The sequence below is a fragment of the Anomaloglossus baeobatrachus genome, chromosome 1 (assembly GCF_048569485.1).
Source record: "Anomaloglossus baeobatrachus isolate aAnoBae1 chromosome 1, aAnoBae1.hap1, whole genome shotgun sequence".
In the NCBI taxonomy this organism is placed as follows: domain Eukaryota; kingdom Metazoa; phylum Chordata; class Amphibia; order Anura; family Aromobatidae; genus Anomaloglossus; species Anomaloglossus baeobatrachus.
This window is the reverse complement of record NC_134353.1, coordinates 326299736-326315028: the sequence shown is the minus strand read 5'-3', so window position 1 is coordinate 326315028 and position 15293 is coordinate 326299736. Positions and strand designations below refer to the sequence as shown.

The 15293-nt window shown below is 42.2% G+C and overlaps 1 protein-coding gene across 6 annotated transcripts in view; it reads right to left on the bottom strand.

The window, feature by feature from the left end:
• Nucleotides 1-15293, bottom strand: part of MAPK10 (mitogen-activated protein kinase 10) — a 438981-nt gene that overhangs the window by 116181 nt on the left and 307507 nt on the right. For all 6 annotated transcript variants that reach the window (XM_075351827.1, XM_075351845.1, XM_075351823.1 and 3 more), the window contains 2 exons: nucleotides 9661-9826; nucleotides 4630-4701 (listed from right to left, as the gene is read on the bottom strand). In XM_075351827.1, coding sequence (XP_075207942.1) covers nucleotides 4630-4701; nucleotides 9661-9826 — 238 coding nt within the window. The remainder of the gene's footprint in view (nucleotides 1-4629; nucleotides 4702-9660; nucleotides 9827-15293) is intronic.

Genomic DNA, 15293 nt, shown 5'->3' with positions numbered 1-15293 from the left:
AATCTAAATACAGTTGAAACCAGAAGCTTACATACACTATCTAAAAAGACACATATGCATGTTTTTATCCCTATTTAACATGAAACCAGAATAAACCTTTCCCATTTTAGGTCAATTCGAATTACTAAAATGATTTATATATGCCAAATGCCAGAATAATGATAGAGAATGTTTTAAGGCATTTTTATTACTTTCTACAAGGTCAAAAGTTTACATACACTAAGAGCACTATGCCTTTAAACAATATGGGACAGCCCTTATGATGATGTGATGTTTTTGGAAATTTTTGATAGGTTTATTGGCAACATCTGAATTAATTAGAGACACACCTATGGATGTATTTTAATGCACACCTGAAACACACTACTTCTTTGTGTAGCATCATGGAAAAGCCAAAAGAAATCAGCCAGAAACTCAAGAGACTTGTGGACTTGCACAAGTCTGGTTCATTCTTGGGTGCAATTTGCAAATATCTGAAAGTGCTTCGTTCATCTGTACAAACAATTATACAGTAGTACAAACAAGATGGTAATATCCAGCCATCATACCGCTCAGGAAGGAGACTGGTTCTGTGTACCAGAAATAAACGTGCTTTGGTCACACATATTAAACCAAGAACAAAAGCAAAAGACCTTGTGAAGATGCAGGCGGAAGCTGGTAAGATTGTGTCATTATCCACAGTGAAAGAATTACTGTATCAACATGGGCAGAATGGCAACTCTGCCAGGAAGAAGCCATTGTTCCAAAAGAAACAATTGCTCCATAAAAAAGCCAGATTTAAGTTTGCAAATGCACACAGCAACAAGGACCTTAATTTTTAGAGACATGTCCTGTGGTCTGACGAAACTAAAATTGAACAGTTTGGCCATAATAACCATAGTTATGTTTAGAAGAAAAAGGGAGAAGTTTTGAAGCCTAAGAACACCATCCCAACTATGAAACACGGGGGTGGCATCATCATGTTGTGGGGTTGTTTTGCTGCAGGAGGGACTAGTGCACTTCACAAAATAGATGGCATCATGAGGAAAGAAGATTATGTAGCAATACTGAAGCAACATCTCAAGACATCAGCCAGGAGCTTAATGCTTGGGCAGAAATAGGTCTTCCAAATAGACAATGACCCGAAGCATACTACCAAACTGGTTACATTGTGCAAGTCCAAAATTCTTTTCCTGAGATCTTGGCTGATTTCTTTTGACTTTCCCATGATACTATACAAAGAAGCAGTGTGTTTCAGGTGTGCATTAAAATATATCCACATGTGTGTCTCTAATTAACTCAACCTATCAGAAGCTTCCAAAGACATGACATCATCATAGGGGCTTTCCCATATTGTTTAAAGGCATAGTACTCTTAAGCGGGGTTTACACGCTACGATATCGTTAATGAATTATCGTCAGGGTCATGTTGTTTGTGACACACATCCGGCGTCATTAACGATATCGCAGTGTGTGACACTTATGAGCGACCTTAAACGATCGCAAAAGCGGTCAAAATCGTTTGCCGTGGAGAGGTCGTCCTTAAACAAAAAATCGTTTTATTTTTTTAGCGATGTTGTTCCTCTTTCCTGCGGCAGCACACATCGCTGTGTGTGACAACGCAGGAGCGACGAACATCTCCTTACCTGCCTCCACCGGCAATGCGGAAGGAAGGAGGTGGCCGGGATGTTATGTCTTCTATTGGACGCCTGCCGTGTGACGTCGCTGTGATGCCGCACAAACCGCCTCCTTAGAAAGGAGGCAGTTCACCGGCCAGAGCGACGTCGCAGAGCAGGTATTTGCGTGTGACGCTGCAGTAGAGATAATGTTCGCTACGGCAGCGATCACACAATATCGCACATACGACGGGAGCGGGTGCTATCACGCTCGACATTGCTAGCCGATGCAAGCGATGTCGCAGCGTGTAAACCCCGCTTTAGTGTATGTAAACTTTTGACTTTGCAGAAAGTAATAAAAATGCCTTAAAACATTCTCTTTCTCTGATTATTCTGGTATTTGGCAAATGTAAATAATTTTGGTTCCTAATTGACCTAAAATAGGAAAGGTTTATTCTGATTTCATGTCAGATAGTGAGAAAAACATGCAGATGTATCTTTTTAGATAGTGTATGTAAACTTCTGGTTTCAACTGTATAACAAAACTTACAGCACCACTCCAGCATTTTTTTTAATTTCCCAACTGAAGTGGTGCTTTAAATTTAAGTCCCTTGCACTCTGTCTTTTACTCACCCTCCAGCTTCTTCATCTGTTTTCAGCACTCTCCCAACGGTCAGTGGCACTATGTGACCTGACTGCAGCTCCAGTGTTTCATGGAGTGTGTCAGAAGTCTCAAATTAATACATGTCTATGAGTGCCTCATTCTGGCTCTCACAGAATTGCATTGAGAGCTTGTGGCATAACTTCTGACTTCCACGAGAGAGCAGCAATGCCGAAATAAGGTGAAAACGCCAAAGGGTCAGAATGTGATGCCCTGGACTAGTCAGGTCATCCCAGGTAGTCACACACACACACCTCCCTCCCTGAGTAGGTGACAGCAGCCAACCAAGAAACCCTTGTCACCACCCTCCAGGTTTGATGTCCACACCAGGGGGGCGGAGCCAGGCGGTTGGCTCCACCCACCGAGGAGTTCACAGGCCTGGAGGCGGGAAAGGCACAAGTTCTAGGACACACAAAAGAGTAGTCTTGACAGTGAAGGAGAGAGGTTGAGTTCAAGGGCAGACCTGTGACCAGGCCTGCCAACAGTCTACTCAGGTGGCTGGGTCGGAGCCCAGTCACCTTTGGCAAGGAGGCAGACGGTGGTGGCTGCCTGCAGGAGCTGGGATTACAGCCGGTGGAACCGTAGGGACCGGGGTCGGGCGGCGGCCAGCCGGTACCGAACCGGGGAACCGATTGGAAACCGGAGCACCAAGAGGGGTACTCAGACCCAGTACAAAGCCCTGAACCAACAGGGCCGAGTCAAATCAACTGATTGAGTACTGGACTTAAGGACCTATCTCACACAAGACCCGTTAGACAACAGCCCAACTATATAGGGTAAAGCCACCGCCAAGGCATAGAGACCAAAAGGGCCAGCGTTTGCGGGCAAACAGGGCTCCTCCGACAGCCAGCAAGCCGGGGAGCGGACTACCGTTGTTTAGGCATAGGAGTCAAACATTCATATAAAAAGGTGCAGGAGAAAGGCGGAAACCACCAACCCATTCAGGGAGAAGCTGCAGCCGGCCGCAGGCACCGTTCATCATCCTGTTTGGTTTACCAGAGACTCCAGTGTATTGTGTCATAGTGAGTACACCAGTGCCTTCGGACAGCGCACCGCGCCGCACCGCACCAGCATACGCCCGCACCCGCTCCCACGTCTCAGCACCTCCCTCGGGCCCCCGGGACCTTCACTCCCCTACACACGGAGGGGTCAACACCAAGCTGTGCAACACCGTCCCTGGGAGGTCTAGTTAACGGCAGCGGTGGTGTCCATCTATTCCATCTACAACCCGTGGGTGGCGTCATGAACTAACACCCTTACCAAACCACCGAGGCCCCAGCCGTGGAACTTCCCCCACTGAAGTCCCTGCGTGTAGCGCCAACCCCCTTGCAGAGCGATGTGACCCCCGGTTCCGTGAGGAGCTCGAGCCATCACCCACCGTACGAGCACGGATCCGAGCGGCTCGGCGGTCGCAGCCGAGCCCGCGGGGTGGTACGAGTATAAGACCTGGGTTAAGGGACTTTGGTTTAAACTACCACTTCAGAGCTGAAAAACAAAAAGTACGCTGCAGTGGTGTTTTAACAAAAATGCACCACCAGTCCAATTTGCACATTAAAGTGCAAATATACGTTTAAACTCCAAACTATGCCTCATGAGGAAACGGGAAAATGGCCTGGCCACGATCTGGTTAAAAGTTGCAGATTAAAGTTCTAAACCTGATCCCGGGATGATCAACTGCTTTGTATCCCAGTGATCAGCCGCTATAGCTAGGGAAATTGCATGGTAAATGCTCATTATAGCGTACTATTCAATGTACATTACCCCTCTTATCTAGCTATATTATTTTTGGAAAATATGGCATTTACAATTTTAAAAAACTAAAGTGCACATGTATTTCACTTGTTTGTATGAGTAACATGATTTCAAATGCTTGTCTCCACCATTTAGCATACAAACAAGTATACAATTAGAGAGTACAAGAAATTAAAAAATATCAAAACGTCTTTCATGGCACTTTTTTTCATTATCTAACCTTAGATGAGATATTAAATGACAAGATTAGTAGAATCTATGCTCTAAACACAAGCATGATATTATATATTACAATACCCTGTAGTACATAGGCATACAATGCTAATAACACACATGCAGTGGGTATCAGTACAACATGTTTTCATTGAGTTGAGACACAATATCCAAGCTAAATTTTACTTAGTACTACTACATATATAAAAATTGAATTTGAACCCACCGACCATTCTACACCTGTATACTCATGGGTATGTAAGACAAAAAACTTTCTTTTTAAACACAAAAATAATAATACGGAGAATAGTTAGTAACACTGACAGGTATGGTTGTTAATAATCAGACGTGTAAGATAGGCAAGTTGGAAGGTATGTTTCCATGAAGCTCCAGAATAGTACAAGGATACAGTCCCTTCCTGGAAAGAGGATCTTGTGGCGGACCATTTCTCCCATAATGCATCCCACAGACCATATATCCACTAGAAGTGCAGAAACAAGGTCGTTAAGAAATGGAAACAGGAAAAGGCAGAGTTATCTAGGAAGGTAAGTTCCTTAAGCATGTGGTAGAAAGTGCAAATTGATATGCTTAAAAATGCAATTATCCCCACCCTCACAAATAAAAAAAGCTTACATTTAGGAACACTTCTGAAAAATGAGGCACAAGAAGAAACATACAGCTACAATATCATCTGCTTTAAGTTAAGTGTCCAAGCAAAAGAATATTATGGCGGTTCAGAAACTCTCTTCATGAACCAGAGCTGAAAACTGCTGCAAAACTTGAATGGGCATCAAATGGTAAAGCATTTTTACCGGCAAGTTTCAATCTCAATTTATTTTATTCTACACCTAAAAGTATTGTTTTCTGTAATTTCTGTGTAGGTTTTTATTTAATTATGGTATATTTAGAGGTAAAGACTCAACACTTGAGATGAGCAGATCACTTTGTAAAACCTCGGTCCATGATGCAGGTCAGTGTTCTATGGATTACAGTGGAATCTAGGTTTATGAGTAACTTGGTGTGCGAGTATTTTGCTATATGAGCAAAGCGTGCTGTAAATTTGTAACTCGTTTTATGAGCAAGCTTTGCTATATGAGCAAAATACTGCACACACGTCCGGTTCCGTACGCACAAACAAACACAAACACACACATATTATGCTCACATATCCTCCATTCCTTCGCCCACATCATACCTGGTTCTTGTAGTCAGCTGGTATGTGGATACGGTAACCAGCACGACCGATACAGGAGCTGCCACTGTGCTTCCCAATGGCAGTGCGCTAACCAATCACTGCCACTGACGTCAGCGCCCTGGCCAATCAGAGGCAAGCGGCTCGTGCCTCTGACGTCAGCGCGCTGGCCAATCGCAGAGGCAAGTGGCTCATGCCAATGACGACAGTCGCTGAATGTTTCACAGTGGCAGCCCTTGCATCAGCTGCCATGGTTACCAGTGGACTGCAAGAACCAGGAGAGTGACGGAACGGAGGATAAGTGAGCATAATGTGCGAGTGTGTTTGTGTGTGTGTGTGTGTGTGTGTGCGTGTGTGTTTGTGTATGTGTGTGCGTGTGTGGAATGGCAGAATAGGGGACCAGGATGGGATATTACTACAAGTTGTGGAACGAATTATCTGCATTCCAATGATTTCCTATGGGAAATCTTGCTTTGCTAGACGAGTAAATTGGTTTATGAGCACACTCCCAGAACGGATTGTTCTTGTAAACCAAGGTTCCACTGTACTAGGATTCCTAGAGCTGAGTTTGATTCTCTGAAACAGTGTGATGTCATCTGTGTTGCATACGGTGACTTCTCGCCAGCTCAACTAATGATAAGTCAAGCCTGGGATCCCACCAGGTAAGAAAATTCACACAGATCTTGGCAACAGCCAGAGAGAATTTAACTGGATCATGAACCAGGGTTTCGCAAAGCAATCTGTTCATAAACTCAGTTTACTCATGTAAACTCAGATCCATTTGATCTTGTTTAGTAATCATTGAGACCTTTACTTGTGAAAGGTGAATAATAAATGGTTTGGCACATTTAAAGGAGGGGAAAGAGAGCTAGGGAAGGAACTAACTAGTGCAGAGCAGACTTTATGTCTGTCATGGTTTCAGAAGAAGTGGCATGGCATATACACGAAGTAGCATAATATATAAACATTTAGCTACCAGGGAAAATTAGAGGATGGGTTCATTGGAGGATATGGGAGCTGGAGTTGCATTCTGATTTCCTCCAGATGTCAGATTTGTCCGAAGGGATGCAGAGTGAAGTGGCTGCAGGGAGGCTTCAGGGGTCACGTGGCATAACACTGCTATGTGAGCCCCAGAACAGCGGGAGCCGGTACCACTGGAATGGTGCCGAATTCGGAGGTGAGTATAGTTATTATTATTTTACTTGCGGGTAGCATAGTGATTGAAAAGAGGTTGTCCAAGTAGTGGACAACATTTAAAGAGATTCTTCCCCCCACCTTCAGAAACTTAAAGGGAACGTTTGAACACCCAAGTCCCCAACAGTAAAGATTACTTTGAATGGTGCAGTGTTGCTGCTCATGCCTCTTTTCTTTAGCCCCATAGACATTGAATGAGATGGCAGATATTGCAGTTTTTTTCTTGTGAGTCAGATTTCATAAATGTTTCAAATTGTATTAATTTAAAGTAAAAGCAAATTATAAGAGCATAAATAGCAGCTTAAACCAAACTCATTTTTGTAAACTAAAATTACTCATTTTAGCAAATAGGTGAACAGATTTTAAATGCCACCTTGTAATTGTACAGATGGGGATAAGGTAAAATCTCCAAGAATGGAAATACTAAAGATGACAGAAAATAAGACAATAAGCTTTAGTAAAATGATGGATGTGAAAAGATAAAGACATGTCATTTTCTGAATTAAATTATAATGGATGTTGTTAGGCTAAAAAAGAAAAGTGTAATATGAAGGTAAGACCAGAGCAATTTTCTTCAAAATTGCATTTGTATTTAGTATTATATTATGATGCTCAAAATATCTATGACATGATATTAAAAAAAGAGACTAAATAGAATTATAATATCAAATGTAAACTAATATTTATTTATAAAACCCACATCATTCTGTGTCAGAAATATTGCAAAAATGATAGTTAACGTAAATCACTGACCAAGTGGCCAACATTGTACATGGCTAAAAGCTGCGCTAAAGTGGCATTTTAGCTTATAATTGGCTAGAAGAATTTGCACACTGAAGCTTTGGCACATAAAGCTTTTATTATTTAAAATGTGGAACTGTACATACTTGTGGGTGTCAACAAATTTCTAAGGTGATGAATAAGTTCTATGGGTTCTTTCAGTTTATACTCATCTCCGCTGCAGGCGCTGTCCTAACAGTGCCAACATTTGCTCTGCCGGGGCTCATTTGAAGTTGTTAAGTCACCAAAACCCCATGTCCAATTGCTGTCTTCCCTCTTCCAGCGTTCAGTTGGATAAGCAATCAAGGGGAACTAAAAGCTACGGATGGCGGCTCACTTCCAGTTGATTACTTAGAAGTTGAAAGGTGGGGACAGTAAAGTCGGGATCGGGAGTGAGGGTTGTGTAACGTAACAACCTCATGTAAGGCCTGGGTGAGCGAGTGGTGGCACTGCTGGACAACGCTGGCAGAAGAGGTGAAGTACCAATCTCACATGAGCGCCAGGAGAGCAAGTGCCGGCACCACTGGAAAAGTGCCAACCGTGTATGTGAGTATCAGCATTTTTATAATAATGTGTGCCAACACTCAGATTTATTGCCCAGGGGCAATAAATACATTTTGCTATACATGGCATTAGCAATAAGGAACGGTACTAGGGCATCAATCTAAGGAAGTTTTTTTTGCTAACTAAACTTAACCCCATTATCTCTCTTCCCCTCATATTAAACTCATGAGCGTCCAGGAAATTAACATATGGGTCGTCTTTGCATGGACCGGCACAGCAGCAGCTGAACCATCTCTACATTGTTACAGCTCACTAATAAAATCATATCTCAGACTCCTGGACTAAAAGGTAAGGACAAAATGGGATTTTGAGGTGATTATTAATTTTCTGAGTGGAGTTTAACAGCAACATCAACATAAATCATTTTAACAAGTCAGATTTAAAGTAAAGTGCAGAAAGAAAGTTGTTAAAGAGTAACCATCATTTTAATTTGTATTTTATAAATCAATAGTACACATGAAAATAAGTAACTCTATATTATATCCTTTCTTCTTTCACCTGAGCTGATCATCCAATCTCAAAATTTTCAATTCCTGGATGAAATCTGTATTCTGTGATTACACAGTTTTATATTACTTAAGGCCACGTCTCACTAAGCAACGTCGCTAGCAACATCGCTGCTGAGTCACGGTTTTTGTGACGCAACAGCGATCTTGCTAGCGATGTCGCTGTGTGTGACATCCAGCAACAACCTGGCCCCTGCTGTGAGGTCGCCGGTTGTTGCTGAATGTCCTGGACCATTTTTTGGTTGTTGCTCTCCCGCTGTGAAGCACACATTGCTGTGTGTGACAGCAAGAGAGCAACGATCTGAATGTGCAGGGATCAGGGAGCCGGCTTCTGCGGACGCAGGTAACCAAGGTAAATATCGGGTAACCAAGCAAAGCCCTCTGCTTGGTTACCCGATATTTACCTTGGTTACCAGCGTCCGCAGCTTTTAGAAGCCGGCTCCCTGCTCCCTGCACACATAGCCAAGGTACACATCGGGCAACTATAAGCAAAGCGCTTTTCTTAGTAACCCGATGTGTACCATGGTTACGAAGCACAGCGTCGTTACACGGGTCGCTGGTGGCTGATCTCTGATCGCTGTGGAGATCTGCCTATTTGACAGCTCACCAGCGACCATGTTGCCACGCTCCAGCGATCCCTGCCAGGTCAGATCGCTGGTGGGATCGCTGGAGCGTCGCTTAATGTGACGGTACCTTAAGACAGGAGATTGCAGTTGCTACTGATAAGACTCTTTTTTTAGACGGGGAGAGGAGCTAGGAGATAGAGACAGAGCTCTTCCTCCCTCCTGTCTACATAGAATCTTATCAGTAGCTGCCATCTCCTATCTCAGTAATGTAACAATCTGTCTTCACTGAATACAGATTTTACCTGTGAAAAGAGAATTTTGAGAATAAATAATCAATCAGTCCTGGTGGCGAAAGAAGATTTTTCTGATAAGATATATTACAAAGTTTCTTATACTGATGTGTACTATTGATTTATAAAGTAAAATTAAAACGGCGGTAACACTTTAAGAAATGGAAACAAGAATAGACAAGGTTAAGAAGTTAGACCTAAATTTGGACCCAGAATTGTTTTGTTTATGAAGACTCGATAATTGATGCTTTAAGCTTAATTAAATGAATTTATTAACTATATATTTGTTTTCATTGCACTGTATTTAATAGCATTGTGTTTAACAGTTATGTCTAAGGTACAGCCTACCATTCTCTTTGTATCCCATTCCGAGAATGACTTCTGGTGCTCTGTAATAACGCGTTACTACATAGGGAGTCATCATGAAGCTAGTGCCGGCAGTCCTTGCCAAGCCAAAGTCTAGGATCTTCAATGTGCAGTCTGACTTCACAACAATATTACTTGGTTTTAAGTCCTGAATTGAAAACATGAATACATTTACAAAAATTACATTGAGAACGGGAAGTTCACATTTTTTCACAATCATGCAGAATTAGAGTAATTTGAGATTCTTTATACAATGACAAGCAAAATGGCGTGTACCTCTACACAAGAGGTGTGTTACTCTTGACTCTAATCCAGAAAAGCTCCCCTGATGAGTGCTACGAGACGCGTAGGCTGGAGTACGCCACCAATGGATCGTCATTTGAGGGGTTTTTGGTAGCTATGTATTAAGTGGCTACCCCTCTGAGATCCTTTTATCACCAGGAAATCGAGCATAAGAGATACCAGTGAGATTTTTCCATTTATTTGCCTTACACAAGAGGGCTTCTTTGGCACCCTTACTTTGAGCCACTGCAGTGTATTCTGTGTAGTGGGCCCTTGTTGTCTTTTCCGATACAGGTCAGTTGACCTTCTGGTTTCTGACAATTTTCTTCAGTATCGGATCATCACTATATTTGTAAATTGTCTGTTATTTTCCCCTGATTTTAAAAGAAAATATTAAAAGTTATATTTTATCATTACCCTGCTATTTTACTTATATCTCACCATCCACTAAAGCTTTGAGCATGACACTACTTTCATTTTATAGACAATTATCTTGGCTATCTCATACATGAATTTGACTTGCAAATATTTAGCATATGATTAGTTATGCAGATTCTGGTCATGTTACTGCATTGTTACTCTTTTGCTCCTGGTGTTTAAAAAAAATGTTCTTCCTGTATTCTACAAGTTACAATCTGTTCTTTCTTTCCTTAATAGCTCAGTGTTTTACTAGGTTAATTCTCAAGCCAAAGGTCACTGGTTCAAATTGTAGGGCAACCATGAAGAAGATTTCTCAAAAAAAGAGAAACAGCATCATCCTGCTCATCGACAGCAGTTTCTCGGCCAAGAAAATTGCCAAACTGCATCATGTGAGTGCAATGACAGTTGGAAAAATGCAGAATGAAGTCCATACAGCCATTCAAAAGAAAAGAGGTGGACGTTCAGGCAAAATATTGGAGTCAACAAGTCAGCTCATCACAAGGCCAATCAGTTCTGGTGCGACAAACATGGCAGTGGAGGCAGCTAGAATAGTGTGATCACAGACGTCCATACCGTACTGTAAAGTGCATGTTACACAAGTCTAAAATAGTGACCCGAAAAAAGATAAAGAAGGCTTGACTTCAATATTTGTTTGTTTGCTGGTTTAGAAGTAGTGGAGCCCAGAGCAGAGGGGGGAGACCTCCATAAAATATTGCTACAGAAAGAAGCGCAATATATAATAAAATATAAAGCATTGGGCCCGCTAGGTCTAAACAAAAAAAACAACCTTACAGTGTTCTTATAAGATCAATTTTATTGAGTCAGCTTTTGCAACAGTCTGTTATTGTTTTATGTGATGTTTGTAATGTTTTTAACAGTGGTTTTTAATTGTGATTATTACATCTAATTAACACTAGAAGTCCCAGAGAGGGGTCATGTAACTTTTCTACCATTGGAACCCTATGGAGCTCGAAATTCCTGGGACTTCTAGTGTTAATGGGTGTTACCCTATAAGAATAGGACACCTGACGTCACATGCTTGTAGATCTGTTGAAGTGCTTGCTGAGCACGAAACGGCCGTCATCTGCTGTGCCGGACGTTTGTTTTTCCCTCCCCCCACCGATATTGATGTAACCTGTTGCTGCAATAAAGGTATTTTTTAGGCTATTGCTCAATGAGTGCCCTGCTTTCTTGTCTTTTTTCTGTGGACTATACTATTTTCTAGCAGGAGCACCGCCTATTGAGCATTAGCCACTGCTATGCTTAAGTAAGCGGCCCCTCCAGAGACGCTGTAACACAGCGCCACAGCCTGATTTTTGGAGCGGTCAGTGATTAGTGCCCAGTGTTCACGGCTTCTTTATTGGAGTTCACACTATTTGCTTAAACTTTGCAGTATACTGCCATTTCTTCCTGGAGAACAATCATATGGGGCACTGAAATCCATGAATAGAATATTTAATGGTGTTTGCAGAGTAAGAAGAAATGTGTCTGATCTAATCTACTTGCCGGGGGTGAACGGGTTATAATGATTAATTTAAATAATTTTAAAAAATTGCATGGGGTGTCTCGTATTTTGACAGTCAAGATAACGCACACAGCTGGGGGCTACAGCCTTCAGCTGTCTGCTTTATCTGTGTTGGGTATCAAAATACAGGGGACCCTACTACATATTTTCCATTTATTTACAGTATTTTTATACTCCACTTCGGGGACCCAGACATCTAGTGTGAGGGAAACATATCACATACCCTAGCAGGCCACAAGTCTGACTGCAACCAATCACAGATGCTGTCAAAGAGGGTGGGCGGGGGAAGCAGTGAGTATTTATAAGCTATAATGAGGGGAGTCGGAAGCAGTGTAACAGCTGTGCGGAAACTTGATAAGTACAATTGTTATGCTTTAATCCTCCATTTTGCTTCCTTTTTCTAAAATTTTATCCGAGTGGCCAAACTCAGACAGTAACACGGACTTCCATGAGAAGTCCGTGTTCAGTGTCTGTATACGGATACTAGGTGGCTACTAGGTGTACAGTTAGGGTTCTCCCATCACTAATTGTTATCTCTACGTTGCACTTTCTATGAGGAGCCTTTGTTTACGAATAAGACTATCATGCTTTGTATATGTATTTTTCTTTGACTTCTATTAACATATTACTCAAATATACCAGTTAACATATGATTTATGGATAATTGATATCATAACATACATTATGGTATGTCAATCTGACATTGATTAATTTATATAAGTTATGTCATAGTTACATTTTGAGATTTTCACATTTTTGATTTGATGATGTACTTCCAGACATGTAGGCCATCTTTTTCTGGATCTCCTCTTAAGCTTCTCGTTCATGTTTTTTACATGTAATTTTATATATAATTTTTATATGTATTTTCCATGTACAATAAATTATTCTGCTGTAAATTTACCTGAATATAGTACTCAATTTTGTGCATATACATAAGTGATTCAATAGATGAGTTTATTCTTTTATATAATATTCCCTCTAATATATATTATTGGCTCATCATATCACCAGAATTATTTTTAGCCAATAGATATTGGATCTGTTTTTAGATTTTCTTGATTTAGTGGGATGTTTAGTGTATAGGACTTAAACTTTTTTCAGCTCATTGGAGATCTCTGTGACATACAATCTCTTAGGCTTCATTGGGACTAGAGATGAGCGAACCAGCCGCGGTTCGGCTTGAGTTTGGTTCGTCGAACGGAGGTCTAGCTCGAGTTCAGTTCGGCGAACGTTCGACGAACCGAACTCGAACCACATAGGAAACAATGGCAGGCAATCACAAACACATAAAAACAACTAGAAAACACCCTCAAAGGTGTCCAAGAGGTGACAAACAACTCACAACACAACACAAACACATGGGAAAGTGACAAGGACATATACTCATGCGAAAACAAAAGAGCTGGACAAGGAAAAAGAGGAGGAGACACAGATATAGGCATGGCACGCCCTTCTAAAATCATGTAAAACACCACAAGGTGACTCAAAGCGGAGTTCTCCCTTTTTTCCAAAAATTGGGCCACACACACACACCCACCCATTCAGTGGCAGCACTTGTGCCCCAGTTGTACACTTCACAGCTAGATTTGCATCAAGCACATTCAAAAATACGCCATCCTTTTCCGTCTTCAGGATTGCACCGGGGTAGGTAGCAAAGTCTTTCCTGATTCCAGCTCTGTTCATCTTGGACCATTTTTAAAAACAATGTAAGCAAGGGTTACTCCAAGCGGAGTCTCCCTTTTTTCCAAAAATTGGGCCACACAGACACTCACCCCTTCAGTGGCAGCACTTGTGCCCCAGTTGTACACTTCACAGCTAGATTTGCATCAAGCACATTCAAAAATACGCCATACTTAACCGTTCCCAGGATGACCCCGGGGTAGGTAGCAAAGTCTTTGCTGAACCATGACTTGTTCATCTTGGCTCCTTTTAAAAAACACAGCAAGCAAGGGTTACTCCAAGCGGAGTCTCCCTTTTTTCCAAAAATTGGGCCACACAGACACTCACCACTTCAGTGGCAGCACTTGTGCCCCAGTTGTACACTTCACAGCTAGATTTGCATCAAGCACATTCAAAAATACACCATACTTATCCGTTCCCAGGATGACCCCAGGGTAGATAGCAAAGTCTTTGCTGAACCATGACTTGTTCATCTTGGCTCCTTTTAAAAAACAATGTAAGCAAGGGTTACTCCAAGCGGAGTCTCCCTTTTTTCCAAAAATTGGGCCCCACACACACCCACCCATTAAGTGGCAGTACTTGTGCCCCAGTTGTACACTTCACAGCTAGATTGGCATCAAGCACATTCAAAAATACGCCATAATTAACCGTCCCCAGGATGACCCAAGGGTATGTAGCAAAGTCTTTGCTGAACCATGACTTGTTCATCTTGGCTCCTTTTAAAAAACACAGCAAGCAAGGGTTAGTCCAAGCGGAGTCTCCCTTTTTTTCCAAAAATTGGGCCCCACACACACCCACCCATTCAGTGGCAGCACTTGTGCCCCAGTTGTACACTTCACAGCTAGATTTGCATCAAGCACATTCAAAAATACGCCATCCTTTTCCGTCCTCAGGATTGCACCGGGGTAGGTAGCAAAGTCTTTGCTGAACCATGACTTGTTCATCTCGGCTCCTTTTAAAAAACACAGCAAGCAAGGGTTACTCCAAGCGGAGTCTCCCTTTTTTTCCAAAAATTGGGCCCCACACACACCCACCCATTCAGTGGCAGCACTTGTGCCCCAGTTGTACACTTCACAGCTAGATTTGCATCAAGCACATTCAAAAATACGCCATACTTAACCGTCCCCAGGATGACACCGGGGTAGGTAGCAAAGTCTTTCCTGATCCCAGCTCTGTTCATCTTGGATCATTTTTAAAAACACAGCAAGCAGGGGTTACTCCAAGCGGAGTCTCCCTTTTTTTCCAAAAATTGGGCCACACAGACACCCCATCAGTGGCAGCACTTGTGCCCTAGTTGCAAACAGGATGTTTAGATTTGCATCAAGCACATTCCAAATCCACAAGCATTTACTCTCCCCAGTATGACACAGGGGTAGTAAATTCCTTGTGGATCCATCCACATTGTCACTGGACAGACACGTGCGCTTATCTGTCAGCACACACCCAGCAGCACTGAAGACACGTTCAGAGACAACGCTGGCAGCTGGACACGACAAAATCTCCAAGGCGTAAGTTGAGAGCTCTGGCCATTTTTCAAGATTTGAAGCCCAAAATGAGCAAGGCTCCATTTGCAAAGTCATGGCATTGATGTTCATTTGGAGATACTCCTGTATCATCCTCTCCAGCCGTTGACTATGTGTCAGACTTGTTGTCTCTGCTGGCCTTGCAAAGGACGGTCTAAAAAAATTATGAAAAGATTCAATAA